We start from the raw sequence: 26,413 nt of genomic DNA on the forward strand, positions 1-26,413 counted from the left end.
GGGCGATGGACAATGGATAATGATTCCTCAAACCCAGTGATGTGGCTGTTCATTGGGAAGAAAGCGTAGCACTGATTCGAGCGAAGGCGAGACGAAGCAGTATGGGCATGATTGGCAAGAGGGGAAAGATGGACAAGATGTTGGCGTATAATGGATGGAGTTTCACGAAATCTAAGGATGTATTATATTTGGCATTGGTGGGCAATTACTGTTCTTGGAATTGCCTGCATCTGGAAAAATTGGTGTTGCACGTGCAAAATTGCCTGCGATTACACAAAATGATATCCAGCGCATTGCCAAAAGAATCGTGGTATATTATTATGAGACTTTTTCTACCGCATATTGTTGAATGAGAGTGAGAGTGGAGAATCGATGGGCGCTTTACATAATTCCAAAGTGATAGTTCGGTTTCCGAATTAGGAAACACTATGTACCCAGGTACCTAGCTATGATTATGGTTGTACCACCCGCATCCATATACCTATTTACTCTTATGTTTGTAAGAGAAGGGGACGGCAGACATTGATTCTTGATATCCATACCCCTTGGAATTAAATATAGCCCTAAGATTGGAAGTCTTAAAAACCATAAGTCTGGAATATATAGATATAAATATAATATAAATGAGTTTTATTAAAAATGATTAAAATATAAATTTCTATACAAAAATAAATATTAAAAAATAATATTAAAAAATAAAAATAATAAAAATAATAAAAATAATAAAAATAATAAAAATAATAAATATAATAAAAATAATAAAAATAATAAAAATAATAAAAATAATAAAAAATAATAAAGAAAAAAATGTAATTTTCATTTTATTTAATAAAAAATATATAAAAAAATAAAATATTATAATAAAGTATATTTATAAAATTTAAAAAATAATTTTAATTATATAAATATGTGACGCCTCACACCTTCGGGTCACGTGGCATGCCCCGTTTGTATTTAATCACAAGAAAACTCTCTACTCTTGTTTTCCTTCTTCTTTTCTCCTTAGCTTAGTATTTTCTAATATAAGATACTTTACTCAGTATTCTTGAGTGTGACAAAATATATATCTGTAACGATACTGTACTGGAGGCAGTGGCTGCCTAAGGTACTGTAACGGTACTGTACTGGAGGCAGCGGCTGCCTGAGGTTTCGTCTGGTTGGTAATTGTAGGTTAAGGCTTTATCACTGGTATTCACTTGGAAGTGAATTCGTTACTAGATCAAGTAGAATGTAGGTAAACTAATTGATAACTAAGTTGAGCACGAAGCTCCTAAACTATGAAACTATTCTGACTATATAATGAACGATAAAGGGAGCCTTCAGGAGCTTTCTGGCTCCTCAGGGCTCCTTGTCACGTGATTTCTTTTCATCCCAGGACACTAATCCTAATGGTGATCGTGACAATATCTTCAATAATTTAATATATTTTATTAATAATAAAAGTAAAAAATTTAAAATTTAATTATATTATTTTTAGAAAAATATTTTTTGAATAGATATAACGTGTTTCTGTCACGATTCACCATTAGGATTGATGGTGTTACGATGGTAGCAAACTGATTAATTAGGAGAGCTTAGGCCGTATGCAAACACGATCAGATTTCATCGAATTAGTATATGATCTTGGTCACCTGAAGATCGTATACACATACATTATCAGAAATCGTATAATAAGGAGTCTTAAGGAATCAGAAAGCTCCTAAAGACCTCTTTTATTATTCAATATATAATCAAAGTAGTTTTATAGTTTAGGAACTTCATGCTCAATTTAGTTATCAATTAGTTTACCTACATTTTACTTGATCTAATAACGACTTCACTTCCAAATGAAGACTAGTGATAAAGCCTTAACCCACAACTACCAACCAGACGAAACCTCAGGCAGCCGCTGCCTCCAGTACAGTATCGTTACAATTTGTTCTATTATAAAACCTGTCTCATCAAAGTTGTAGAAATCGTAGTCCAGAATACTATATTTGACCTGTATATTCGATATCAATCAAAATCATCTTTCAATAAGCTTTGAATCTTCGCAGAGAGTTCTTCGAAAATTATAAACACAATTAAAATATATCTTTAATTCTATATATCGTTTCACAAAGCGATGAGCCTAGAGCTTTCCAATCTTCTTCACATCCTACATGTTACGAGGTTTGCCGTCTAAATCACGTGGAAGTGCTCTAGGCTCTCGAGGTAGTTTATAATTAGGTATCAAGCAAGGATTTAAATAATAATAATAATAATATATAATTTGTAACTAATAGTAGGATATACTAAATGATTAATCTTGAACATGAAGCTCTATACAAAGGAAATCCATCTTGATTATATAGACCTTTGTGTTCTAGCTGATCAGTAGGATCAGTATGGCTCAGTACTGAGCTTGCTGATGTCACACTCAAGAATACTGGGTAAAGTATCTTGTATTAGAAAATACTAAGCTAAGGAGAAAAGAAGAAGGAAAACAAGAGTAGAGAGTTTTCCTATGATTAAATACAAACGGGGCATGCCACGTGACCCGGAGGTGTGAGGCGTCACAGCTGATCCTCACTGAGTCAGTCACATGATATTGGTAGCATGTGAGCGTCTTCTTGTTACCCGGCGTAACACTACATTTCGAGTATATAATTCGTTATATCTTTTATATTATTTATTCGAGGACTAAATCCTCTCTCATCTATATCGAGTATATATTGAATAAGTACTTCCTCTTCCAAATCAATCAAATTATGACTTTTTGATCGAAATTCCATATAAGGGGTTAAATTATTCATTTTGCGAATAAGTGTTGTATGTGATATATTATATAGCTTTGCAACCTTCCGAATACTTAATTTTTTATCTTTTCAAATAGCTTCGATAGCTAAGAGTATTTGAGCTTCTTTATTATTCGATTGCATTATAGATTGTTGATAAATCGCGTATTGAAGTGGAAAGATAATAATTGAGGTAAAAGTGGTGCACATGCTGATATGGTGCACATGCTGATATGGTGCACATACTGATAAACCACGTTAAAGTTCCGAGGTTACCTACTGATAAGGATCGGACTTTATTCATACATCCCTACATCCTAGGTACTCGAGTACCCCACTGATAAAGCCCCACCTTTCATGATATCACCACACCATCAATAATCTTACACTTACATACATCCATACATGCATACATCCTACTTCCCCTCCTATACCAACCAATACATACTAGGTATTATATAATAGTGAGCTTCAATTTTGCTACATCTATAGTATATTCAAATTTCTACAAATTACTTGTACTCATCTAAATGATTTAGTCCAAATCTACCAGCAATAATCACTCGGTCATCTACATCCATCGATCAACTACACTTAAAGTGCATCAAGTAGTGCAGTATCATACCTATTTCTTTGTCACCTGGGTTGTTCTCTGCCAGGAATAGTAGTATTTCACAAGTACGACTCATCATTTCGCCTCAAACATGCATTGGAAGAGCAGCCACTGATACACTCGTCCTTTATCACATTCAATGGCTTCTCGGAGAAACGTACCGGGAGCCTTTCCGTCAGATAGCTCAACAGCCGGAAATGAGCCAGGAGATGATTTAGAAGTTGCCCTTGAAGATACAGACGACGAGGATCAAAATGAGGATATGGAGGAGGATGCCGAGGATGATGATGATGACGATGATGGTGAAACTGGTGAAACTGGTTTTGGTAGGTTCATGCCAATCACTATTTTTCAAAATCTCCCAAGAAACCTTTGCTGATACTCCGCTCGTCCTTCAGATGTGCAACTTGAGATTGAGGACGATGAAGACGATGAAGACGAAGGTGCAACCGCAGCCAATCACGGTGAGCCTTACACATCCTTCACCTTGCTCCAAACCATCTGGCTTATACTTCGGTTCCATTTAGCTACACGAACACAATACCTTCTACGTGTGTTAGCTGCCAACCCCGATGTTCGGAGTATCATACGTTTTTCTGCCGACTTTGACGAGGACGAGCTTGCGCTGTGGCCACGAAGACGAAGGAGAAGCATGCTAGATCCAAACAGGTTCCCGAAAGTGCCGAGTGTTGTTGGAAAGGAACTGATGGCTTCGGGTGATTTTGGATCCAACGATGCTCAAAGTCCAGGCAAATATGATCAAAGTGTAGGCACAGATAATCAGGTCAGGAGGCGAAAACGCTTGACTAGAAGAATATTAGATCGTGAAATCGCATCGGGGAACTTCGTAAACCAAGGGATAAATAGGAGAGTGATGGCACAAGTAAGCAGCACGAGGCAGATTACTAGGCAATATGCTGACAAAACCGCAGGAAATGTTACCATCCTCCAATGCAGATACCATAATCAATTACGATGATCCCGTATATTCAGGTCAATTTTCGGATGATGGCAACTTCTTCTTCGCCGTGACCAAGGATTTTAAAGTCCGCATGTATGATACATCAAATCCTTACAACTGGCGATATTACAAGACTGTCGTCTATCCTTATGGACAGTGTAAGTACAGACTTCTTATGTCTGGGTGGGTAGATTGCTTTTCAAACAATCGATTATCCTGTTACTACCTTTGATTTTTCCCAAGTGTCCCCATACGGCACGTATTTCGAGAGTTAACGGCTAGTAGGGACCCTTACTGATGCTTCGCTGAGCCCTGACAACAAATATCTTGCCTATACCTCCATACGGAGCACGGTTTGTCTCGCTCCGACAGATCCAAATGACATGGGAGATCCTTATAACCTGGAGCTCGGCGAACCTAGAACTGCACAAAACCCCAGGTTCGAACGACGGGGTTCATTTGGTATTTGGTCGATACGGTTTTCTGGTGATGGACGTGAGCTTGTTGCTGGAACTACAGGTGGCTCTATTGTTGTATACGACATAGAAAGCCGCCGCCCGCTGCATAGGATTTTTGGACATGAGGAAGATGTCAATGCGGTATGTTTTGCCGATAAATCGTCGCCTCATATTCTTTATTCTGGATCAGATGATACAACCATCAAGGTATGGGATACAAGGAGTATGAGTGATAGTCGAGAGGCGGGTGCATTCATTGGTCACATCGAGGGATTAACGTATCTCGATAGCAAAGGAGACGGTCGTAAGTTTCCATCCCTGAATATCCGAGATCAGCACACTGAAATGATTCAGGTTATATCCTCAGTAATGGCAAGGATCAGAGCATGAAGCTGTGGGACTTACGTATGGTCATGAGTTCAGCTCAATTTTCAAACATTAGGGCGAATGGACGTCGACCTGGGTCAAACTTTGATTATCGATGGGGAGCTTATGACGAAGATGATTGGTACCACGATGAGAATGATAATTCTTTGGTCACATTCAGAGGTCACAAAGTAATGCGAACTTTGATAAGATGTCATTTCTCTCCATCGGGAAGTACCAATTCAAGATATGTCTACTCGGGAAGTGAGGACGGTAAGGTCTACATATGGAACATGGATGCAACGCTCGCGGGCAAGGTCGACGTTTTCCAAGCAACAAAGAACACAAGGCCACCTCCTTCTGACCAATGGCATGGAGGATGGCATGGTGGATGGCACAATGATCTGGACGAAGTAAATAACCCAAGTTGGAAGACTGTGGTTAGAGATGCTAGTTGGCACCCTACTGCTCCGATGATAGCTGGTGGGCCCCCTGTTTCTAATGGTACTTTTTCTTTAAGCTAACCACTTCCAGCATCCGCGTGGAACGGTTATGGTGTAGAGCAGGGCACCGTCACAACCCATTCTTGGAATGAGGGTGCTGAAGATGATGAAGCGGAGCCTAAAATGGGGTGGAGGGTGGATGCGAAATTACAACCTGATCCCCACCTTCACGAGAGTCGTACGAGAGCGACCAGAAGATTTGGACACCTCAGGGCACTTTCACCAGACTCCGAGGATAGTGAAGAGGACGATGACGACAATGACGAAGACATCTAGGGCACATCTGGGAGGAAAATTGTGAAACATAGGGCTGGATGATGGTCCTTGGGAGTTGGTTGTGTAGCGGTGCATTCCTTCATTTAACCCATTTTCCCAATATCACACACCACCGAGATTTTTGCCATCTAGAGCTGTATTCAATGGCATTTAACCGTGAAAATGCTTCATTTTCCGTGCTACAACTACGTGAATTCCAGGGTAAAATCACTGTAACACTGCCCTACCTATCGTGTGAAAATTCGCATGACTAACATAGAACTGGATGAAATAATCCACAGAAGTTACGGAATTTAGCCTGCATTGCCGACGCTTGCTGTGTGCACCTTTGCGGCACCACAATTATCAAAATGACCTTGTTTTATGGCTGAAAATAGAAATCATGATCTAAAATCGATGGCTAGACAGCCCGGCCGATATAGCAATTATGATTTTATATAATAAAGAATGATAAGACGACTCCGGTCTTTCGGCACCTATCTAATCCAGAAGCGTATAAGTACGAGGTGGGATGAAAATTAGCGAGTGCGGTGAGCACCTGAAGATTTGTAGGATTATTTCAGTGGCTAGTAAGTCAATCAATGTGGTAAGGCCTCGCAGTTATCTCTTCAGCGCGTTGAATGGGTCTGTTAACTGATCATGGGGTCCATGAGTGCTGTTCTAGTAATCGAGAAATATCCATCTCGCCAATGTTAGGGAACGGGGGAGCAGCAATATTATCTGTCCAGTCAAAAGACTGCGAGAATGCTAAGCTATCTGTAGGCTCCATGGTATGCTGTTTTGCTATTAATGGAAGATTATTTAAAAGGATTTCATTAGGTGAGATGGTGACTGTACCTTCGATATCTCATTATTCAAACTAAATGTGGCCGGATCAATTGTAGTAGTATTATTAAATCCATTAGAAAAGTCATCAACCTGAGCAGGTTTGCTCTGAGACGCTGTCCGAGCATCGTCATCCTCCTCGATTCGGAACAGGTCGGGATGTATGTTCCGGAAACGATCTCTAAGATCAATAGGCTGTCGGCTGTGAAGATTGAACTGAGGATCTCTCTGCATCCTTGTCCAAGCAGGCCCATAAAGACGATAGCCTTCTTCAATTTCAAGATCTTCTTGGTTGGAAAAAGGGCGTCTTCCTCTCCGTTCTGACTGTTTAAACGGCCCTTGAATCCCTAGCTTTTGAAGATCTGTGAGTCTCTTCCGATGGTTTCGGCGTTTTCGCCAGGGCCTCAACAAAGGAGGAAAGGCGATGTCTGGTACAGTACCGTCGGCCTCTTGGTCCTGTCCAGGTAGATTATTGTCAAACGTAGAGTCCAAAGTTACCATTTCTGTTCTTGACAGGTCCGCTGTATTATCTGACTTTGACCCGATCTTGTGGCTCCTTGAATTGTGACTTTCTCCCCTCAACTCATCTGGGCAACAAGTTCTAAATCGATCCTTCAAATCCACTCCTGATCTATTGTTAAATACGAAACTGGGATCTTCTAAGATCTCCGTCCATTTTCCCACGCCATACTTATGCACACCGAGTAGCAGATTGTTCGTCTCGTCTTCGGACCACTTGTTCCTCGCCTTGACGCTCTTTCTCCTCTTCTTCTTATTTCCGTTCCGTTCCAATGTCTCTTCGGTCGCTGGTATAACTTCATCGTCCGCCTTACAATCCTCTTTCGATTCCGTAGCCTTTGGAGCCAAAGCATTCAAGCTACTTCTCCCGTGGCTATCATGAAATGAGCTCGATGCGATCGGAGGAAATAAGGCAGCCTGCGGGGGCGGCTCGTGCAAGCCAATGATAATAGGCGGTACCACTTGTTTGTTTGACCTTTGTTTCTTGTGCGGCCGGGGCAGTTGAACAAAATCATCGTTTCCATTCTCTCCCCGTTGCTGCTTCTTGGGGTGTACGGGTCTTGCGTTGCCATTATTATCATCTAGAATCTTTCGCAAAGATTGTGGAGAGGAAGTACCCAAAGTCCGCTCCATGGCACCAATTTCCTTTCCAGAGCTCACCTTTCCTATCCTCAAAGCCTCTTCAGCGTCCCGATAATTGGTTTCATTGTCGTCAATTGGAGTAACAGATGACGAATGCTGCGATGCTTGTGACGATGATTCACCGGATCGTGTTCCAGTATTGGGTTCCAAAAGAAGTGGCCGGTGGGAATTCTGTAGGATATTTCGATCATGTAATGGAGGAAGTTCTAATGATGGAGAGTTTGGGAGGGATTCAGGCGTGTCGTTATTGTTATTAAGGAAGGACATTAAACGGGGCTCAATATTTGTACGCATTATGTTGCCATTGAATTTTTGGAAAGACGGAAAGACAGCATAGTTTTGATATGTTCACTTGAGAATACGAATATGTAGTAGGACAAAAGAAATGGTCGGGGAGAAAGGAAAGAAAGGGAGTAGAGGTAGAAGTAGATTAATGGTATTATAGTGTAATGAATGTTGAGTTGCTTCGATAAGCTTTTTGAGTGATGTGATGATGCGCCCGCCAATCAAAGAATGGTTAGTAGTGTAGTTAATTATCTTCAAAAGAAATAAATATACTAAACTTATTATAATTTGGGATAGAAATATCTATGAAAGAACCCCCTTATCTAGTATTACTTTGGTTTTATTTTAATTTTACTTTAATTTTATTTATATTTTTGAATTTTAATGTTACGTCCAAAACGATTAGTATGTCACATGACCATAAAACATGTGATGGAACGGTGAGGAACGAACGTTCCTAGGAACAACCAGGAACGACGATTCCTAGTTAACCATAGGCACGAAGGTCTATATAATCAAGATGGATTTCTTTTGTATAGAGCTTCGTGCTCAAGATCAATCATTTAGTATACTCTACTATTAGTTACGAATTGCATATCATTATTGTCATTACTTTAAGTCCCTGCTTGACGCCTAGTTATAAACCACCTCGAGAGCCTAGAGCACTTCCACGTAATCTAGACGGCAAACCTCGTAACATTTAATATGATTATTATGATTACGGCGTCTGAATAAATAACATCTTTGAAATGAAAATATTTAATAATTCTAAAATGGTATTTATATAAAAAGCTTGGTCCTCTCAATATAATATTTATCATTCAAATACTTCTTTTTGGGGGGCGCTAATAGTTGGTGTTTTTCAATCTCCGAACTCAGGATATTTGTTCACTTTACTCCACCAGTGCTCCTGACAATCCATGTATATAGAACATTAACATCAAACTACTTCATAGGTTACATAAATCCCCTTCACTAGTGCTGCATAGTATAAAACAGTCTCAGTAAACACACAACTTTCTCTACAACAATACCTCAACGTCGGCAAACTACGACATCTCAGCAAGCATGACGTCGATCTTGCCCCCTTTCCCGAAGTTTGTCTTCGCCATCTTCGAGCCCATTTCACTGTAAGTTAACATCTCCGACTTTGATTTGACTTACTCATCGGATCATAGTGTAGCTGGCTTCATAGGCGCGATGATCTCCCCAGAGTGGTTTATCGAGGAGCAAATTGCATCCTCGCAACATGTATCTATCAGTGATAATGCACGGCTTGTTGCTCTACAATTAGGCAATATTTACCTTCTACTGGCCATGATAGGGGTTGCAGTTCTTTACAGCACGCAAGAGGCGAAAGTCATTAGGAATTATCTCATTGCTTTGTGGCTGGCTGATATTGGCCATCTTGCTGTTACCTATCATGTTTTGGGATGGGATAGCGTCGTGGATATTGCCGAATGGAATTCAATGACTTTCGGGAATATAGGAGCAACCGTAAGATTACTTCACTCCCAATCAGTACCTTCAACGTAACTGTACGATTCAAAGTCTAACATGTAGCAGCTGTTCCTGTTCTTAACGCGATCAGCATATCTTCTCGGCATGTTCGGCCCAAATAAAAAGAGCACCACAAAGCTTGCTTGAGTCGAGGGACAGTGTTAGAGGTAACAAAGACTAGATGGAGAGGGAGATGACATGATTGGGTATAGCCAGCCCAGCCAATAAATAATTTCACATTCGATGGGGATGGCGCATGTTCTAGTCACAACAGTAGCACATCGCATATTTTGAGGAAAGGTCGTTGCAAATCAACATTCAACCGTGCTCAAACATCTAGCTGATCACCGAATATCGATCTTAAACCCTAACGTCCAATTCAACAGTCTAGTAACTTGATAACCCCTGTTTTTGCCAACAAACTTCTTAATCGGCTGAACATTTTGGACTAAGTAGAGAACCGTTCCATCCACTTTTCAGTTTTCTGCACCAAACTACAGTTATCTCAAACCAAAGGGGTGGGTGTATTGTTTTGGAACGTAATTCGGCAGCTCATGAGCATCGGACACGAAAACGCTATTCCGTCAGGAAAGTTCAACTAGAGATATTCATTACCAACGCACCCATTTGACAGCACATATAAGATCAGTAGCTGTATATTCCATGCTGTGTCGTGACCTATGCCACAATAGTAAAGTCGTTATCTCGATGAATTTCAATTGCATATGCCCTAGGATGTTACGTGGCAGCGCTACACAGCGATTTTACACAGAAGCTGAATAAATATCTCACACATGTCAATCATCTCCATCATGATCATCCTTCCGGGGTTCGAAATTCAGCTGTTGTCAGTATTAGCGTGGTCATTGCAGCGCGGCCAATGCAATTATCTTCCAACTTACGGTGTTCCCATTGTACAACTCATGATGGGCGTCATTATCATTCTGGTCTCTGAGAGTTCTCAGGTTCGAGGGACGACTACCTCCTACTGGCGCGCTGGCCTCGATCCTCTCATCTATACCTGGGGCGACGGCCGGACTCCCGACGATTCCACCAATAGTGGTCAGCACCCTATTAATGCCCCAGGTACCCAAACTGTATCCAGCAGCAATTCCTCTAGACAAGATGCCCCTTGGTTCTGTTGTCTCATAGGCTGAAGTGTACGCTTGAACCGGAACAATAATGAGACTAGTACCTCCATGTCAGTGGTTGAAAACACAGCGCAAGGACGCATATATAATGATGGAAGATACTCACGTAGCGCTCGGGGAAAGGCCTAATGCCGCCAAGTCTCGACTTTCATCCGTCATCGAAAGGGTTTTGTTTGGTAAGGGGGTGCAAACATGCTTGAAGATATAAGGCACGTCGTCGTTTTGGTGATCATCGATCCACTAGTAGTTGTTAGCATTGCCACTATCTTTGAATATGTTACAGATTCTTTAAGATTCAGGGTGTCGGATACGCCAATAAAATATCACGGCGTCTTGATTAGTTTTCTATATTACCTTTCTGACGTCACCATTTAGAGTACTGGTGTTAGGAAATTTGGAGCGAATTGAGGATCCATCAAAAAGTCTTATCTGAAGGGCACAGTCCTGTGCCTTTGGTGCCGAAGCTGGAACAGACGAGCTCGTGCCGCCGAATGCCGCAGATTTCGCGGTCAATTCATTGTTACGGTTAGCCTTGCGCTCTGCATCCTTTCGTCTTCTCACTTTGTCGCTCTCAACGAGTGCAAGGATGCGCGCTCGCTCTTCTCTAGCCTCTTGATGCCGCTTCCTTTGAATAGCTGCATAATTTGCGGTGTCCTCAGCTTGAGATGGTTGTTTAGGCTGATCTTCCACATTGCTTTTCGTACCTTTAGGTGGATTACCTCTAGGATCTATGGGAAGCGAGCTAGAGCTCGATGTATTATTGCTTGTGGATTGGAAAGGAACTGTAGAGCCATCGTCGAAATCGCCAGTGGATGGATGATCTGACGATTGTTGATTTTGAATGTTCGTCGTACGGTATTCTGAAGTCTGCGAGTAGCTTGGGCGATCGTTCTCTACGTTTCTCCGGCTGTGTGCAGACTCCAATGCCTTGCCAAGACGCACCAAAAACTCTTGTTTGGTTGTACCTGCAGCTAAATACTCTTTGAGTTCACCACTCCTATTGATCTTAGAGTCAGTCTCGCTGGAAAGAAAAACTACTTGAGTGAACGTAGGCAACAGGTCACTATGCACCCGATTGGAGCACAGGAAGCTGTTCCTTGGAAGCAATATTCCACCTCAGTATGAGCAAGGGACAATCGATTTTTCAATCACACACGAAATTTCGAAAAAGCGACAATACATTTAAGAGTTTACGGCTTGGACTATGTGACTATGCCAACTTTCGTCACACTCTTCCCTTTCATAAAAATTGACATATATTGAATAAGAAAAGAATGATTTGATGGTGCTTACCATATCGCGACAAGAGTTGGAGCTTTTGGAATAGGAAAGATTGCAGCAAGATAGTTGGCTTCTTCGGAACCAAAGTCCAGGCGCAAGAGGACTGATCTTTCTTGCAGCTGAGAGCTTAACTAGACAGTAACTAAGTATGCTGTAGTATCAAGGTGGGATGGATCAAGGTCACCAAATTACCTCGGAATCTTGTAAGAACTCATCTTCCCACAGTCGACTTTCCTCATTGCCATCTATATTGCGCACGTTGTCATTATTTGAGTTGAAATAAACATGAGAATGGGAGGGGAGGGGAGGGAAGGGAACATCATTTACTTGTTACGAAACAGGCAACGAGTTTAGATTCAGCCAAAGCCTTGTTGATGCCGCTATTGAGATCACCGGTGTGAAACATTGTCGCAAGTAGACGTACTGATTGAATTACTGGGTACTAAGGCCTAACCTACGTACTATATATACTCGACTATTAAATCTCGTGTATGAAGTAGGTGTAGGTGCTACTAGGTATTTTGAAACGGTGAAGAGGATCGGTTTATAGCTACTTCACCTGGTGCTTTGTACGCAGTACTTACGTAAGGGCAATATCTCATGTGGCAAATGAAAGTGGCTCAAATGATCTGAGCCTTGCTTACTTATACATACGGAGCACGAGCACCATCACTAACACTCTTAGAAAAAAGTCTTGCACGTGCACGCCACACTTGATGCTATGATAATGATATAGAATACCTACTTGGTAGTTTGAGGGAATTATAGCATCGAGAAAGAGATTGAAGTGTATGATTTGATGCATCACCCGTTTTGAACTATTGAATATGCGTTCCCCTCTCTCAATCGTATCTCACAATCGTGTTAATTCGGTTTCATCACATATCAGAAGGATATCTTCCCAATCCAAAACCTCAAAATGTCCAACATATCATCGATATTTCTCCAACACCCATGTCAAGTCAAGACAGGCTGCTGATGATCCAAACTTCACATCTATAGTAGACAATCCTCCAAATCTAGTTCGGACTGGAAGAAGGCATGGGCCTGGTCTCATTATTCTAGGTAAGTCACTGGCTTGTCCAACTTTTACGACAAAAATTATCTAATTCACATGCCCGACAGCTTTGATTCCTCTAACAGCGTTTGCCCTGGGAACATGGCAAGTCCAGCGTTTAGATTGGAAATCAAAGCTCATTGCGAAATTTGAGGATCGCCTCGTTCGTGATCCTTTACCACTTCCTCCACATATTGATCCTTCAGCAATAAAAGAGTTCGATTATAGGAGAATATTCGCAAGCGGTCACTTTCGGCACGATCAGGAAATGCTGATTGGTCCCCGCTTGCATGATGGGAAGGACGGATATCTCGTCATTACACCTTTGGAGAGGGATGGCAAGGGTACTACTGTCCTTGTGAATCGAGGTTGGATCGAGAAGAAGTATAAGAAGCAAACCAGCAGACCGGACGGGTTACCTCAAGACGAAGTAATGGTCGAGGGTTTGTTGCGTGAACCCTGGAAGAAAAATTATTTCACGCCAGACAACAGTCCACAGACCCAGGAATTCTACTTTCCTGACGTTGAGCAAATGGCAAAATTGACAGGAAGCCAACCAGTCTGGATTGAGGAGACAATGGGTAAGAGACTCTTTTTATTGCATTTCAAAGACGTGTAGCTTACAGAATACAAGAGCCTGATCTTTTAATGGCTTGGGATCGCGCTGCACGCGGAGTTCCAATAGGAAGGCCAGCAGAGGTCAATCTCCGAAATAATCATACACAGTATATATTTACATGGTAAGCACTTACCAGGGATTTGAAGACCTCGCCACGTGTGCTAACGCGACTGACCGCGCTCCAGGTACGCCTTAGCTGCTGCTACGTCCGTTATGCTATGGATGGTTGTAAAGAAACCCTCCGCAGATATTGCTCGACGGGTTCGTCAAAACAAAGAATGGTCTTAAACATCATGTATACTTCCTCTCATTTTTTTGGTGGTTTCTGTCGTGGTTGATCTCTCGATTTCAACGGAGGGACCATTCGTACAACTTGTAAGAGCTCTCTAGGCAGCCGGCTTTGGGCGAGAGAAAATGGCGTCGTTGTAGCATTGGTCTGGCGTTGTCTGTAAAATACTCAGCATGTGTTCAGGTCTCTAATTATATTCAGATAGATACCTTTTCATGAGCATCAAAACATCACTCTCATCGATTGTTTTTCGCCCTGCATGTTCAGAGTATGTGCTCAGATCATCACTAATTTGTTCGAAGAACCATTCGGTTGCCTGCATAATTGCATCTAGAGCATCCCGACTGAGCTTGTCCCCTTTGCCACCTCCATTCCGCCCTAAACTAATGGCATTTTTCTTTACCACACCTAAGGGTAATGACGAGTATTTCAACCCATGCTTTGAGATCTTTTTCTTTTTCTGGAACGACCTATGCCAAGTTTCAAGTGTGGCCTCCTCAACCGGTGCTGCCTTGGAGGTTTCGTCAAGACTGAGACGATAATTTTCGAATGTTTCAATCGACAACCTTCGAGAGTCATGCTCGCCATTCATGGCTTCATCATCCATTGTAAAATCATCTCCTTTGGTATTGTAAGCGGGCGATGAAGGTTCGTCCATAACAAAACCTCCAATTTGGGTGGTCTCAAGTGATGGAGAAGGCTCAGGTTGCATTGGCATTTCTGGCTGCGGAACTGTGAACACAAAAGTTGCGTCTCTCTCCTCGAATGGCGAATTGTACGGTCTGATGTCACTACTCCGGCCTGGTAGAAGAGAGCGGCGATGCAATCTAGTTTCGGAATCCCCTTGTACTACTGCGCGGTCACTGGCTTACGTTAGTACAGAGAAGAAGGCTATTGGATTCAAGTCCTTTGACTTACCTTCCAAAGAATGGGGAGTTTGCCATCTCAGGAAAATCATCATTCTCGTAATCATTCCCACCAAGGAAGCTCGATTCCATGGCATCTCTTCCAAGCTCCGCCTCATTCAAGTTTCCAAAACTGTAGCTTCCACGAGTACTCCCAAAACTATTCCTTGAAAATAGCCTGGTTGGCTTTTCATTGACAGCTCTCCTCGGAAGCTCGATGGATCGCGTCGTCAGATTTTCGTCTTCGAGGGCCGCCAGGCTCGGAAGTAAAAGGCTTTCATCATCCTCATTATCATCATCGTCATTCTCGTCGTCTAGGGGTAAAGAAAGTCGGGGGGGAACAAGATTTGGGCCGTCGTCAAATTCATCATCTAAAAGTAGGGTTTGCCTTCTGGAATTGCTAGGTACTCTTTGAGGGGATGGAACTGTCGGGCGTGTCTGAGGAGCTAAGGTCCTACTCAATAACCTCAATATATCACGGGGTGTCTCTCTTTGCTGTCTGCCGCTTCGCCTCCTGTCCTTTCCTGGAGTTAAACCTGCTCTTCGGGCCTCAACTTCTCGTAAAGCCGCCCTCCCATGAGGTGTCAGAGCTTTAGTCCTAAGCTCTGAACCGCCTAGTCTCGAGCCACGACTGGGCGTTCTCGAGTGGCTTACATCTGCTGGAGATGAGCCAGCATTCAGGGTGCGGCGCAAAGGAGTTTCGGGTCTTTCAGTCATAGTTACCATACGTCTCGAACTGGAAGATAAATACGATGTCTATGTGTGTATCCGCATCTACCTCAATCCGGATTCGCAATTGAAGAACGGGTCATCCGATCTGGATAAATGGAGTATGTACCTAGCAGGGTTTCATCATTTGAAGTTAAGCCAGATATCAATACTGGAAGTAGAATAGCTACCTAGCATGTTTAGACAGACGCGTCCAGAACAGGATGTGTGCGCGAAGCGGTGCCTGTGGCTGTGCCTTATCTTATCTTAGCGCTGTCGATGGATAATAGATATGTACCTAGTTTAGTTGTGGATTCGCAAGGCTTGAAATAATTTTTTGACAATCATTGTATCTTTCAATTCAAAGTTCCGTTCCGTTATCTTCATATCTTCAATTAACAGACTCGAGAATTGAATTCAGTGTGCGCGCTACCCTGATGGGCGAAACCTCCAAAGTTCAATTTACATAGGAACATTATAAAATTTTACATACAATTCAAACACAGTTTTACCCCAATTCTTACCGCAAAAGTTTTCCACCTGGTTCGGCTCAGGCTCATATTATCACAATGTCAATCGAAAGTGAACTTCAAGATCCTTTGATAGAAGAAGTGAAGGTTCCAAGACCGCAATCTGGATTCGAAAAGCCCGATAAAACAAGTACGAAAAAAAGAAAGCGAGGAGCAAATCATGATCAAGAGGTGCCCAAGCAAAAAGACAATGTAGCCGGCAAAAAGAGGAAACACAATTCTTTCGATGACGAGGATGTTGATGTCGAAGCTGGTCTCAACAATGCTATCGCAAAAATGGATGACCATTTATTGGTTGATTATGTTGCGAGCCAGACAAGGAGATATGAAAGTGATCTCAGTTCTGTGGAATTAGAAGATCGATATTTGCCAGGTTAGTAAAACCTGCTCCTACCCCTCAACACTCATGAAGTTAGCTAATTTATTGTACTTTCAAATAGTATCCGCTGTCCGAGATACTACATCATGGACGAAGCTGCGAAATCTCGATAACCTGCCTGAGTTCTTGGAGAATTTTTCTGGTAATCCAACAAAACTTTGGTCTGCATCGAAAAAGAATGGATCACCACATACAATCATTGTCACTGCCGCCGGTCTCAGGGCAGCCGACGTAGCTAGGTATGATCCTACTCCTTTACTTCACTATTGAAACCGACATCAATAGCATATAAGCCTTCATCTGACAATCACATAGAGCTGTACGAAAATTTCAGACCAAAGACGTGAAGGTTGCAAAGTTGTTCGCGAAACACATCAAGCTTAAGGATTCCATAGGATTTCTCAAAGCTTCAAGGACGGGAATCGCTGTCGGTACACCTCAAAGATTGAAGGACTTGATGGATGAAGGTTCACTTGCGGTAGATAGGTTGGAGAGAATTGTCATCGATGCTTCACATATCGATCAAAAAAAGAGGGGTATACTTGAAATGAAGGAGACGCAGATTCCTTTAACAACTTGGTTGGGCCAGAAACCTTTCAGAGACAGGTATGAAAGTGCTACAGATAAGTTGCAAGTTTTATTTTATTGACTGCAACGTTGAAGCCTAGCAACCAAACTTAAATATAGAGCTCTTAATGTAAGATCATAATAATAATCATGGGAAGGTGCAAATGTCTCGTGCAAGTCTGGCGTGATGTAGCAGGTTTGCACTGCAGGAACGTTCAAAAAAGGAAGATCCCATCAATTGAGAGCTACCTGTATGAAGCTTTCTTGTCTTAATTTGGTCCTCGTTCTGCCTTCTCTCCTTCTGCATGATTCGACACAACTACCCTTCTTTTGCTGTCTCACACACTCATTGAAACCGTTTCTCATCACAGCTATCCTTGAACAACAGAATTCATAGCGATTCAAGCTCTTTTGTCGACTTTCTTATGAGTCTAGGGTCACTTGTGCCCCAGCTGCTAGGTGTATGATGCGGCGTGCTTTCTTACTGATAGCCATGGCAATGGCGAATGGTCCAGTTACAAGTGATGGAAATTTTCCAGCTCCAGGTAATAATAATTTTGAAGAACTGAGCGCACCACATTGACATCTGATTGCAGGTTGTGCGGCGCGTTGCTGGGAAAACACGAAATATATCAGTAAATGCGCGGATAAGAGCACATGTCTTTGTCATGATGCAGAATATCAAAACGTCAGTCGCACCACTAAGTCTTTAACCTAACATCCGACATCCAGCAGCAAGATAGCCACAATTTGGTCCTTCTATATCAGAGGCTAACCTAATTGTTGCAGTCTATTTTCAAATGCATATATTCCCAATGCGATACTGCTCATTTCGGATCCGCACTACATCATACCATGACTCGATGTGTTGGCCTTGCCGATAACCTTCTAGTAGTGCCTCCTGTCTCCAACCACGATTCTCTGCGCAGAAGAGAAGCTCAATACCTCGGAGGAGTGAAATTAGAAGACTCGGGATCTATTGTGGGATATCCAACACTGAGCGGACTTTCACTCCAAAGTGCTTTGCCAGTTGCATCCGCCGTAGCTTTCTCATCAATACCACCGTTGATATACCTTACGAGAGATACTGTAAGAGCATCAGCGACAGCATCATCCGTCACAACTCCTGTTGAGTCGGCTCGAACAACATACAATACTGCCCCGGAATTCATCACGACCAGTCCTCTTCTTTTTACCGGCGATGGCCTCAAAGTGCTACCTAGTATATTTTTCCTATTCTCAGCTGCAATTTCAGGATTATACTTGGCGGTTTGATTACCAGAATGAAATTTGACGGGATTTCTGGATTTCAATTAGGGGAAGTGGCTTCTTTCAGAGCAATGTGGTAATGGGATCCGGACTGGGTACATGAAGCATGGATTTATCAGTACTTGGTGTTCCGCTTGTGTATTTTTTACCTCTCAATAATATCATTTAGTTTTATAAGGTTATGTAATTACTGAATACCAAATCTTTATATTGAAGTAAAATGAGTACGTACGTACCGTACCTATCAGTCAAGAATGACTAAGCATGGTCTTCTCCAGGGGTCTCAAAAGCAATGCTTGTATATTCACGTGATAGTAATACAAATGCTAATCTCTGTCACCGCTATGGGCAGAATGTTTCTCGCGACAAGGAAATACCAAATTAGGTTCTCAAAAATTGTTTGGCCGGGTCTTTAACATTTCAACACCTGATTGAACCTTCGCAATTAAATTTCTTACTCACTCACCCATCAATATCGGCTCGTTTACTTGTATTAATCATGGGATTTGGTGCAGGAGCTTCTCGAGCCGAGAGAAAGGCGAAAAGGCGCAAGCTCGAAAATTCGATTCCCGACATACCTGACGACATCGATATAGAATCCATTAACGACAGCGCTGTTTCGTCAAAGAGGAAAAGAGCTTTAGAAGATGACGCGAATGAGGACCAGGATATCCCTCTAGACCATAAGGGAGGTCTTGCAAAGAATAAAGAGTCCAATCGCAAGTCCAAGAAACCTAAAACTTCAGCCGAAACGCCTTCACTGCCTACACGGACTAGAGAGTCATCCCATGTAATGGAGACTGAACTTGCTCCTAAAAAGTCGAAGAAGGAAAGAAAGGCGGAGAGAAAGGCGAAAGAGGCCGCTGAAAATACAATATCCACAAATCAAGAGGCGGAAGCTGCTGCTAGAGGGAAGGACCAAGATACCAATGCTACTGGGTCCTCTGACCAAACCACTGCTGAGAAGAAACGTGTGAAAAGCAAGAAGCAGGGAGGTGTATCTGGTGCAAATACAGAAAGCAAGGCTGCAAGATTCATCGTGTTCATTGGTGAATTACCTCGTACTGGAAGTTGTATAGTGCTTGACTAAATATAAGTTGTTAGGAAACCTCCCATTTACTGCTACGACTGCGTCAATAAAAAACCACTTTGCTGCCGTCAAGCCTGCCTCGGTTCGTCATCTTACGGAAAAAGGAAATCCTACTAAATCCAGGGGTTGTGCTTTCCTTGAGTTTGAAGGTTATGATTATATGAAAACTTGTCTCAAGCAATTTCACCAATCCACATTCAATGATGGTATTTCGGCACCAAGAAAGATCAACGTTGAGCTAACGTAAGTGTGATCTATCCTCCATCTTGGTGTTCCATCTAACTGCTATAAAGTGCCGGAGGTGGTGGTAACACAAAAGACCGCCGCTCGAAAATTAAGGGGAAAAATGAGAAACTGAATGAACAACGTGTAAGACAAGCACAAGCGGTAGGGCTCTCCTCATTTGCACGTTCATATCGCTGGGCTGCAACGACTCTCAGGCGAGAAGTAAATTCGCTAGGCACTAGCATGCTAACAGAAATTTAAGGCCGATAATCCAAAAGTTAGCAAGAACAAAGCGGTCGACGGGGCACAGCATGTGTTGGCTGAGGATAGTGGAGTGCATCCGAGTAGGAAGGCAAGAATTGGTGGATGAATTATGATACCCGGTTGCAATTGCATATAAACTGGAGGCTCAATCAATCGGGAAACCCGTCTCAGCATTAATGGAATTCAAGATCCTTATTTATTTATTCATTACTCCCATGCATTTATCTTGACTTATCTACAGAAAAGGAGGTATCTTCGGTATCTTCAAAGATGCATGCTGCATCGATATATGCTGCCACATCCATATAATGCCAAATTCTATAGCATAGAAACGAAAAAGTCAAGAAACAGAAAAAGCTTGATATTAACCCATTCGTATTTCCAGCACCTTACTCCTCAAAATCCTGCATCTCCAGTTATCGGAGAGGTTGAACCACTTCCAACAATATCATTCGTGGTAACCGATGATGTCGCTATAGGTTTTCACCTGTCATTGTCTCCAATCGATCTTACTTCATAGAACTATGCACTTGGACTTCTTTGGTTTCGGTGCTTGTTGTTGCGGACTTAGAACGGCACTTTGGTCCAGTTAGCTAATCACTGTCATATCGCGCAATAGAGAACATGTCTTACCGGATTGCTTCATCAAACACACTCTTCAGGTTTCTTTGTGTGAGGGCAGAACATTCTAAGTATTTGTGTGCTCGGATCTCTTTAGCAACAACTCTTGCCTGATCATAGGTTACAGGCTCCATTCGTTTGGATCGAAGAGATTCTTTCGTAGGCTCATCATCTCGAAGATCCAACTTTGTTCCGACAAGAATGATTGGAACACCGGGCGCATGATGGGATATTTCGGGAAACCACTATTGTTTCAATTGTTTTAGTGGAACATGGTCATAAATCTCCTGCAGATGTGTGAGGTTTTAATGCATACCTTTGCTCTGACGTTGTCGAAAGATGGAGGGCTGACAATGGAAAAGCAAATCAAAAATACATCTGTTTGTGGATAGGAAAGTGGGCGCAGTCTGTCGTAATCCTCTTGTCCAGCAGTATCCCACAAACCAAGGCTTATTGGCTTCCCATCAACCATCACACTGGCCGAATAGTTGTCGAACCTGACTATGTTAGTATCCAGCCTTAATGTGACCAAGCACCCATACTCACACGGTGGGGATATATTCTCCGGGAAATGCATTAGTAGTATACGAAATTAGAAGACATGTCTGTTAGGTGATGTGAGTGGTTGAGTTAAACTTGTATTGATGAACTGGAGAAATACCTTGCCAACAGCTCCATCTCCTGTCACAACACACTGTTCATAGATAAGGTCAGTTTCCTTACTCAACACACCATGAGATCAATATTTCCCAGAGATATAATAAATCTGACCTTTAAGGATTGAGTTCCCGGCGCTGCCATTTTCTGATCTTGAAAATGAGTCTGGGAGCGTGCTTGTATTGGTCGGTTGGTCGATCGTTGCGTGTGTAGGATGAACGAGTCGAATGGTGGTTGTATTTATTATGAGAATAGCTGTGCATGATTGTTAAATTCTTGATACAACGGAAGCTGGTTGTGCGGATCTTTGAATGAAAAACAGGATGTGCAAGCTAAGTCTGTATGGAGATTTACCTTCTCGATGGACCTTATTTCGAAAGGATTGTTGATTTCAATTGAAGAAGCTGTGCAGAATTGTTTTGCTGTAGTATTGGATTGATTTCATTCAAGTTGATGTTGGCTAGATGGTAAATGCCGATCTTCAGTTGTTATTATTATCTTTTAAGTCGATAGGTGAGGCCGACCTATTGATGATTGTGAGAATATTTTGTATAAAAAAAAGTAGTTTGATTGATAGCAAGATGAGAAAAGTCGCAATTATGGATTAAAAGGCGAGCAAGACTTGCTATGATCTGTTGTTGAGACAAAGCATGAAGCCTGAGCGCGGCAGGCTACTGAGCACATGAGGCAGATCTGTAACTGCAACGCTTACGATAAAGCCATTAGCCACGGGTCTACTTCGCTGATAGGAGCTAGGCCAATTGAAGCTCTTGAATATGAGAACGATAAACAAGACGATTAACCAATTGTTTTAATTAGGATAATTGAATGACTCAATTATAAAATGAGATATTGGATATTCTAATAAATCATAAAAAGGATTAAAGATAAAAATTAATTGAAATATATTATAAAAGAATTATTTATAAAAATAATAAATATTGTTAAAAGGAATGACCTTACACAGGGAATAGTGAGAAGCTGATAGGGCAGAACTGAGGTAATACTAGTCTAGTATATTAATCACTCTTCTAAGTTCTACAGAAGTGCGAAGCTCTCCTACAGAGAGCTTCTCAATCTAGTCCTAATAGGACTAGTGCCCTGTGCACGTGCTGCGCAGGAACCATTCACTTTAACAAATATTATAATAAGTTCGAGATTAAAATAATATTTATATTTATATTTATATTTATATTTATATTTATATTTATATTTATATTTATATTTAAAACTTTTAGAATAATTTTGTTACGATGGTAACAACTTGTTACGAGGTTTGCCGTCTAGCTCACGTGGAAGTGCTCTAGGCTCTCGACGTGGTTTATAACTAGGCGTCAAGCAGGGACTTAAGTAATGACAATAATGATATGCAATTCGTAACTAATAGTAGAGTATACTAAATGATTGATCTTGAGCACGAAGCTCTATACAAAGGGAATCCATCTTGATTATATAGACCTTCGTGCCTATGGCTAGTCAGGAACGCTGCGCGGTACTGGACCGCCAGCGCTCCTCAGCGGTCCGTAACGTGACTTGAGGTCACGTTACCCTAAGTTAGTCATGTGACGCGGCGCTTGATGATAGCCGTCGTAACATATCGACTTGCCGGATGTTAAAACTATTAGATTTTTATATTATAATAAAGAATATATAAAATCAATAATAATAAAATTATATTTAATATAGAATTAAATTTTAGCTTTTTATATATAAGAGCAGAATGATTTTATATAGATTATTATTATATTGAAAATTTAAATAAAGGTTTTTATTAAAAGGAATAACCTTACACAGGGAATAGTGAGAAGTGTAACGATATTATATTAAAGACAGCGGCTATTTAAAGTTTTGTTAGTTTGAAAGTTATGAGTTAAGGCTTTATTATTGGTATTTATTTGAAAGTGAATTCGTTATTAGATCAAGTAGAGTGTAGATAAATTAATTAATAATTAAGTTAAATATAAAACTCCTAAATTATAAAACTACTTTGATTATATAATGAATGATAAAGGAAATCTCTAGAAGCTTTTTGGCTCTTTAGGGCTTCTAGAGCTCTAGGAGTTTTGAGGGCTGTTAGGGCTCTTTATCACGTGATTTCTGATGGTGCATACATGTACGATCTTTAGGTGACCAAGATCACATACTAATTCGATGAAATCTGATCGTGTTTGTACAAGGCCTAAGCTCTTCTAATTAATCAGTTTGCTACCATCGTAACACCATTAATTCTAATAGTGAATCGTGATATATTTCTCAGTTTTTTCTCATCTTTTTTTAAATTGAAATATATAAATAATTATAAATTATATTCTTTTAAAAAAAAAATTTATTATAATAAATATTTCTTATTTTTATTATATATTTTATAATTTCGAATTTATTTTATTTCAAATTTTTGATTTGTTTTTTTTATTTCAATAATCTTAAATAGCTCAATTATTCTAAATGTTATTTTTTTTTCTATTTTTATTTTTTTGTTATTTAATCTAAATATTTTTAATGAAAAACAATATTTAATTATTTAATTAGATATATTATAAATTGATATTTTTAATTATGATATTTTTCTTATTTTTTTATTTAAAATAAAACTAGATTATAATTACAAAAAAATTAAAAAAGAAAATAATTAAGTATATTATATTTTAAATTAATATAAATAACTTTTCTATTTATATAAGTAGATATATGTCACGATTCACTATTAGGATTGATGGTGTTACGATGGTAGCAAACTGATTAATTAGGAGAGCTTAGGCCTTGTACAAACACAATCAGATTTCATCGGAATTAGTATATGATCCTGGTCACCCTGAAAGATCGTATATACACACACTATCAGAAATCATATAATAAAGAGCCTTTAAAAGCCTTTAAAGCTTCTAGAGCTCCAGGAGCCTTAAAAAGCCAAAAAGTTTTTAAAGATTCTCTTTATCGTTTATTATATAATCAAAGTAATTTCATAATTTAAAAGCTTTATACTCAATTTAATTATCAATTAATTTATTTATATTCTATTTGATCTAATAACGAATTTATTTTTAAATGAATACTAATAATAAAGCCTTAACTTATAACTATCAACCGACGAACCTTAGACAGCCGCTGTCTTTAGTATAGTATCGTTACAATATATTTTATAATAAACTCAAAAAATATCTCAATTTATATCAAATTAAATAATTTTATAAAAAAATAAATATATAATTATTTTAATAAATCAATTCATTATAATTAATATATTATTATAAAATTGTTTTCTAATTATTTTATTGATAATCAAAAACAATTTGATAATAAAATCTATTACAATTTTGAATTAGAATTAATTTAAACAAATCTTTTAATTTTTTAAAAGATTTATATCTTTTGATTTTATACTATTGATATAAATTATATTTGATAATATAATATTGAATATTCTTTTTTATATTAATTTAAAAAAATTCTTTTTTTAAAATTTTCAAAATAATCAATTGATAAATTATTATAATACAATTACAATAATTTTAATCAAATAATTAGACTTGAAGATATTTAAATAATTTGTTTTTATATAAAATCTTTTTTTTTTATAAATATAATCTAGATTGTTTTCTTTTACAATATTTATATCATATTAAATAAAGATTTAGATTCAAATTTAAAATTAACACTAATTTCAATTATTTTTTTTATTTATATTTTGAATAATTTTTTATATTTTTTTTATAGATTTATTATTATTAAAAACTTAAAAAGAATTTTAATTTTTTTTTTATTCTTTAAAACATATATATCTTTATGAAATATCTTTTAATTTAAAATTTTAGATTTTTAATAAAAAATCATGTTTTATTTAGAATTAGATTAAATTTTTCTTGAATTAATATTTTCTTTTTAATAATTCTTTTAAATTATTAAATTTAAGATATATAATAAATCTAGTTCCCCACTTCTCAGCCACCCTTTTACATCAAAAATCGTGATTTTGCCTATTAATATTTCTACAATTAATAAGTAAAATCAATTGAAATTTTAGTTACAATATTATTATATAAATATAAAACGATTCTGAAAATTTCAGATTTTTTGCGATTTTATTAATTGAGAAATTGAAAGTTGAAATTACGATTTTTAATTTATATAAGATTTATATACAAATCTAAAATCATTAAAATCTAAAATGACTTTTCAATAAAAATAATTAAAAATAAATAATTTTTTTTTTTTCAAATATTTATATCTGTGACCAAAAGGGTGTTTATAGACCAGCAATTGTATTTAACTTAGAATCTACAGGTGAAGAGCACCTGTAGATGGGGATAGCTACTCTATATATACACAAATGAATGGCCTAGCCGCAATAGCTAGGCAAAAAGAAGTCATATTTATTCCTCCAATGATCTTACTTTACCGATAACCATTGATACCTAGTACTTGTCCGGATCTGATCCTCAGGTCACCTAAATCGCATACTAATCTCGAGTAATCGTATCATGTGTGGACATGGTTAATGTACCTGAGGTTTCTTATATAATAAGGGTGGGAGGAAAGCAGGGATTTCCGTCACAATATCATAGTTAATCAAATAAATCAAGTTATTCGGAAAAATAATAAATAATTAATACTTTATTATTTGTAATTTATGTATTTCCAAAAAAAATTTATTATTTATTTTGAAATATTTTTGTTGAAAAGTTATTAAAGATTTTTAAGATTTTCAAATTTTTATATAAATCTTATACAAATTGAAAATCAAAATTTAAATCATTAATATCTCAATCAATAAAATCTTGAAAAATCTAGAATTTTCAGAATTTACTATTATATAAGTAATAATTTTATATTTAAATTTTTAAGGTATTATACTCACAAATAAGAAAGTTATAGAGATCGATTTACGTTGTTTTTGGTATAAAAAGGTGGTTGAGACTAGGGGTGGCCGAGAAGTGGGGTACTAGACTTATTTTAATAAAATTGTCACGAATCGCGACAATTATAACACAATAAAAACAACCACCGAGGTTTAGGCTGTTGTTTAACCGCGGTTCCCTTATCGATAAGGAATCCTAGGACCCTCTGACTGGCCGGATAAAATGTGTCCCAGGATAATAA

At 39.1% G+C, this 26,413-nt stretch overlaps 11 protein-coding genes across 11 annotated transcripts; 7 read left to right on the forward strand and 4 right to left on the reverse strand.

Annotated features, from left to right (window-relative positions):
• Nucleotides 1-3,508: 3,508 nt before the first annotated feature.
• Nucleotides 3,509-5,933, forward strand: SS1G_13173 (hypothetical protein; the record flags this gene model as incomplete). The annotated part of the gene is made up of 7 exons (XM_001586030.1): nucleotides 3,509-3,695; nucleotides 3,768-3,833; nucleotides 3,897-4,252; nucleotides 4,302-4,488; nucleotides 4,616-5,092; nucleotides 5,212-5,637; nucleotides 5,689-5,933. 7 exons carry the CDS (start codon nucleotides 3,509-3,511, stop codon nucleotides 5,931-5,933), a joined length of 1,944 nt encoding a protein of 647 aa, XP_001586080.1.
• A 752-nt stretch (nucleotides 5,934-6,685) lies between these two features.
• On the reverse strand, nucleotides 6,686-8,213 carry SS1G_13174 (hypothetical protein; the record flags this gene model as incomplete). The annotated part of the gene is made up of 3 exons (XM_001586031.1): nucleotides 6,686-6,708; nucleotides 6,976-7,105; nucleotides 7,257-8,213. 3 exons carry the CDS (start codon nucleotides 8,211-8,213, stop codon nucleotides 6,686-6,688), a joined length of 1,110 nt encoding a protein of 369 aa, XP_001586081.1.
• A 1,059-nt stretch (nucleotides 8,214-9,272) lies between these two features.
• Nucleotides 9,273-9,851, forward strand: SS1G_13175 (hypothetical protein; the record flags this gene model as incomplete). The annotated part of the gene is made up of 3 exons (XM_001586032.1): nucleotides 9,273-9,334; nucleotides 9,383-9,701; nucleotides 9,771-9,851. 3 exons carry the CDS (start codon nucleotides 9,273-9,275, stop codon nucleotides 9,849-9,851), a joined length of 462 nt encoding a protein of 153 aa, XP_001586082.1.
• A 650-nt stretch (nucleotides 9,852-10,501) lies between these two features.
• On the reverse strand, nucleotides 10,502-12,542 carry SS1G_13176 (hypothetical protein; the record flags this gene model as incomplete). Its single annotated transcript, XM_001586033.1, has 7 exons — nucleotides 10,502-10,546; nucleotides 10,607-10,892; nucleotides 10,962-11,095; nucleotides 11,210-11,852; nucleotides 12,149-12,267; nucleotides 12,329-12,381; nucleotides 12,464-12,542. The coding sequence occupies 7 exons, from the start codon at nucleotides 12,540-12,542 to the stop codon at nucleotides 10,502-10,504; spliced, it is 1,359 nt and encodes a 452-aa protein (XP_001586083.1).
• A 421-nt stretch (nucleotides 12,543-12,963) lies between these two features.
• Nucleotides 12,964-14,008, forward strand: SS1G_13177 (hypothetical protein; the record flags this gene model as incomplete). The annotated part of the gene is made up of 3 exons (XM_001586034.1): nucleotides 12,964-13,201; nucleotides 13,262-13,774; nucleotides 13,998-14,008. 3 exons carry the CDS (start codon nucleotides 12,964-12,966, stop codon nucleotides 14,006-14,008), a joined length of 762 nt encoding a protein of 253 aa, XP_001586084.1.
• Nucleotides 14,009-14,288: 280 nt separating this feature from the next.
• On the reverse strand, nucleotides 14,289-15,723 carry SS1G_13178 (hypothetical protein; the record flags this gene model as incomplete). The annotated part of the gene is made up of 3 exons (XM_001586035.1): nucleotides 14,289-14,964; nucleotides 15,020-15,320; nucleotides 15,465-15,723. 3 exons carry the CDS (start codon nucleotides 15,721-15,723, stop codon nucleotides 14,289-14,291), a joined length of 1,236 nt encoding a protein of 411 aa, XP_001586085.1.
• Nucleotides 15,724-16,283: 560 nt separating this feature from the next.
• SS1G_13179 (hypothetical protein) lies at nucleotides 16,284-17,272 on the forward strand (the record flags this gene model as incomplete). Its single annotated transcript, XM_001586036.1, has 3 exons — nucleotides 16,284-16,617; nucleotides 16,685-16,862; nucleotides 16,939-17,272. The coding sequence occupies 3 exons, from the start codon at nucleotides 16,284-16,286 to the stop codon at nucleotides 17,270-17,272; spliced, it is 846 nt and encodes a 281-aa protein (XP_001586086.1).
• A 411-nt stretch (nucleotides 17,273-17,683) lies between these two features.
• SS1G_13180 (predicted protein) lies at nucleotides 17,684-17,773 on the forward strand (the record flags this gene model as incomplete). The annotated part of the gene is made up of 1 exon (XM_001586037.1): nucleotides 17,684-17,773. One exon carries the CDS (start codon nucleotides 17,684-17,686, stop codon nucleotides 17,771-17,773), a length of 90 nt encoding a protein of 29 aa, XP_001586087.1.
• Nucleotides 17,774-18,045: 272 nt separating this feature from the next.
• On the forward strand, nucleotides 18,046-18,465 carry SS1G_13181 (predicted protein; the record flags this gene model as incomplete). The annotated part of the gene is made up of 1 exon (XM_001586038.1): nucleotides 18,046-18,465. The coding sequence occupies one exon, from the start codon at nucleotides 18,046-18,048 to the stop codon at nucleotides 18,463-18,465; it is 420 nt and encodes a 139-aa protein (XP_001586088.1).
• Nucleotides 18,466-18,958: 493 nt separating this feature from the next.
• SS1G_13182 (hypothetical protein) lies at nucleotides 18,959-20,144 on the forward strand (the record flags this gene model as incomplete). Its single annotated transcript, XM_001586039.1, has 4 exons — nucleotides 18,959-19,508; nucleotides 19,564-19,792; nucleotides 19,843-19,918; nucleotides 20,037-20,144. 4 exons carry the CDS (start codon nucleotides 18,959-18,961, stop codon nucleotides 20,142-20,144), a joined length of 963 nt encoding a protein of 320 aa, XP_001586089.1.
• Nucleotides 20,145-20,552: 408 nt separating this feature from the next.
• On the reverse strand, nucleotides 20,553-21,460 carry SS1G_13183 (hypothetical protein; the record flags this gene model as incomplete). The annotated part of the gene is made up of 5 exons (XM_001586040.1): nucleotides 20,553-20,616; nucleotides 20,672-20,904; nucleotides 20,976-21,156; nucleotides 21,310-21,353; nucleotides 21,392-21,460. The coding sequence occupies 5 exons, from the start codon at nucleotides 21,458-21,460 to the stop codon at nucleotides 20,553-20,555; spliced, it is 591 nt and encodes a 196-aa protein (XP_001586090.1).
• Between the last annotated feature and the right edge of the window lie 4,953 nt (nucleotides 21,461-26,413).

The sequence above is a fragment of the Sclerotinia sclerotiorum genome, genomic scaffold (genome assembly GCF_000146945.2).
Source record: "Sclerotinia sclerotiorum 1980 UF-70 scaffold_23 genomic scaffold, whole genome shotgun sequence".
In the NCBI taxonomy this organism is placed as follows: Eukaryota; Fungi; Ascomycota; class Leotiomycetes; order Helotiales; family Sclerotiniaceae; genus Sclerotinia; species Sclerotinia sclerotiorum.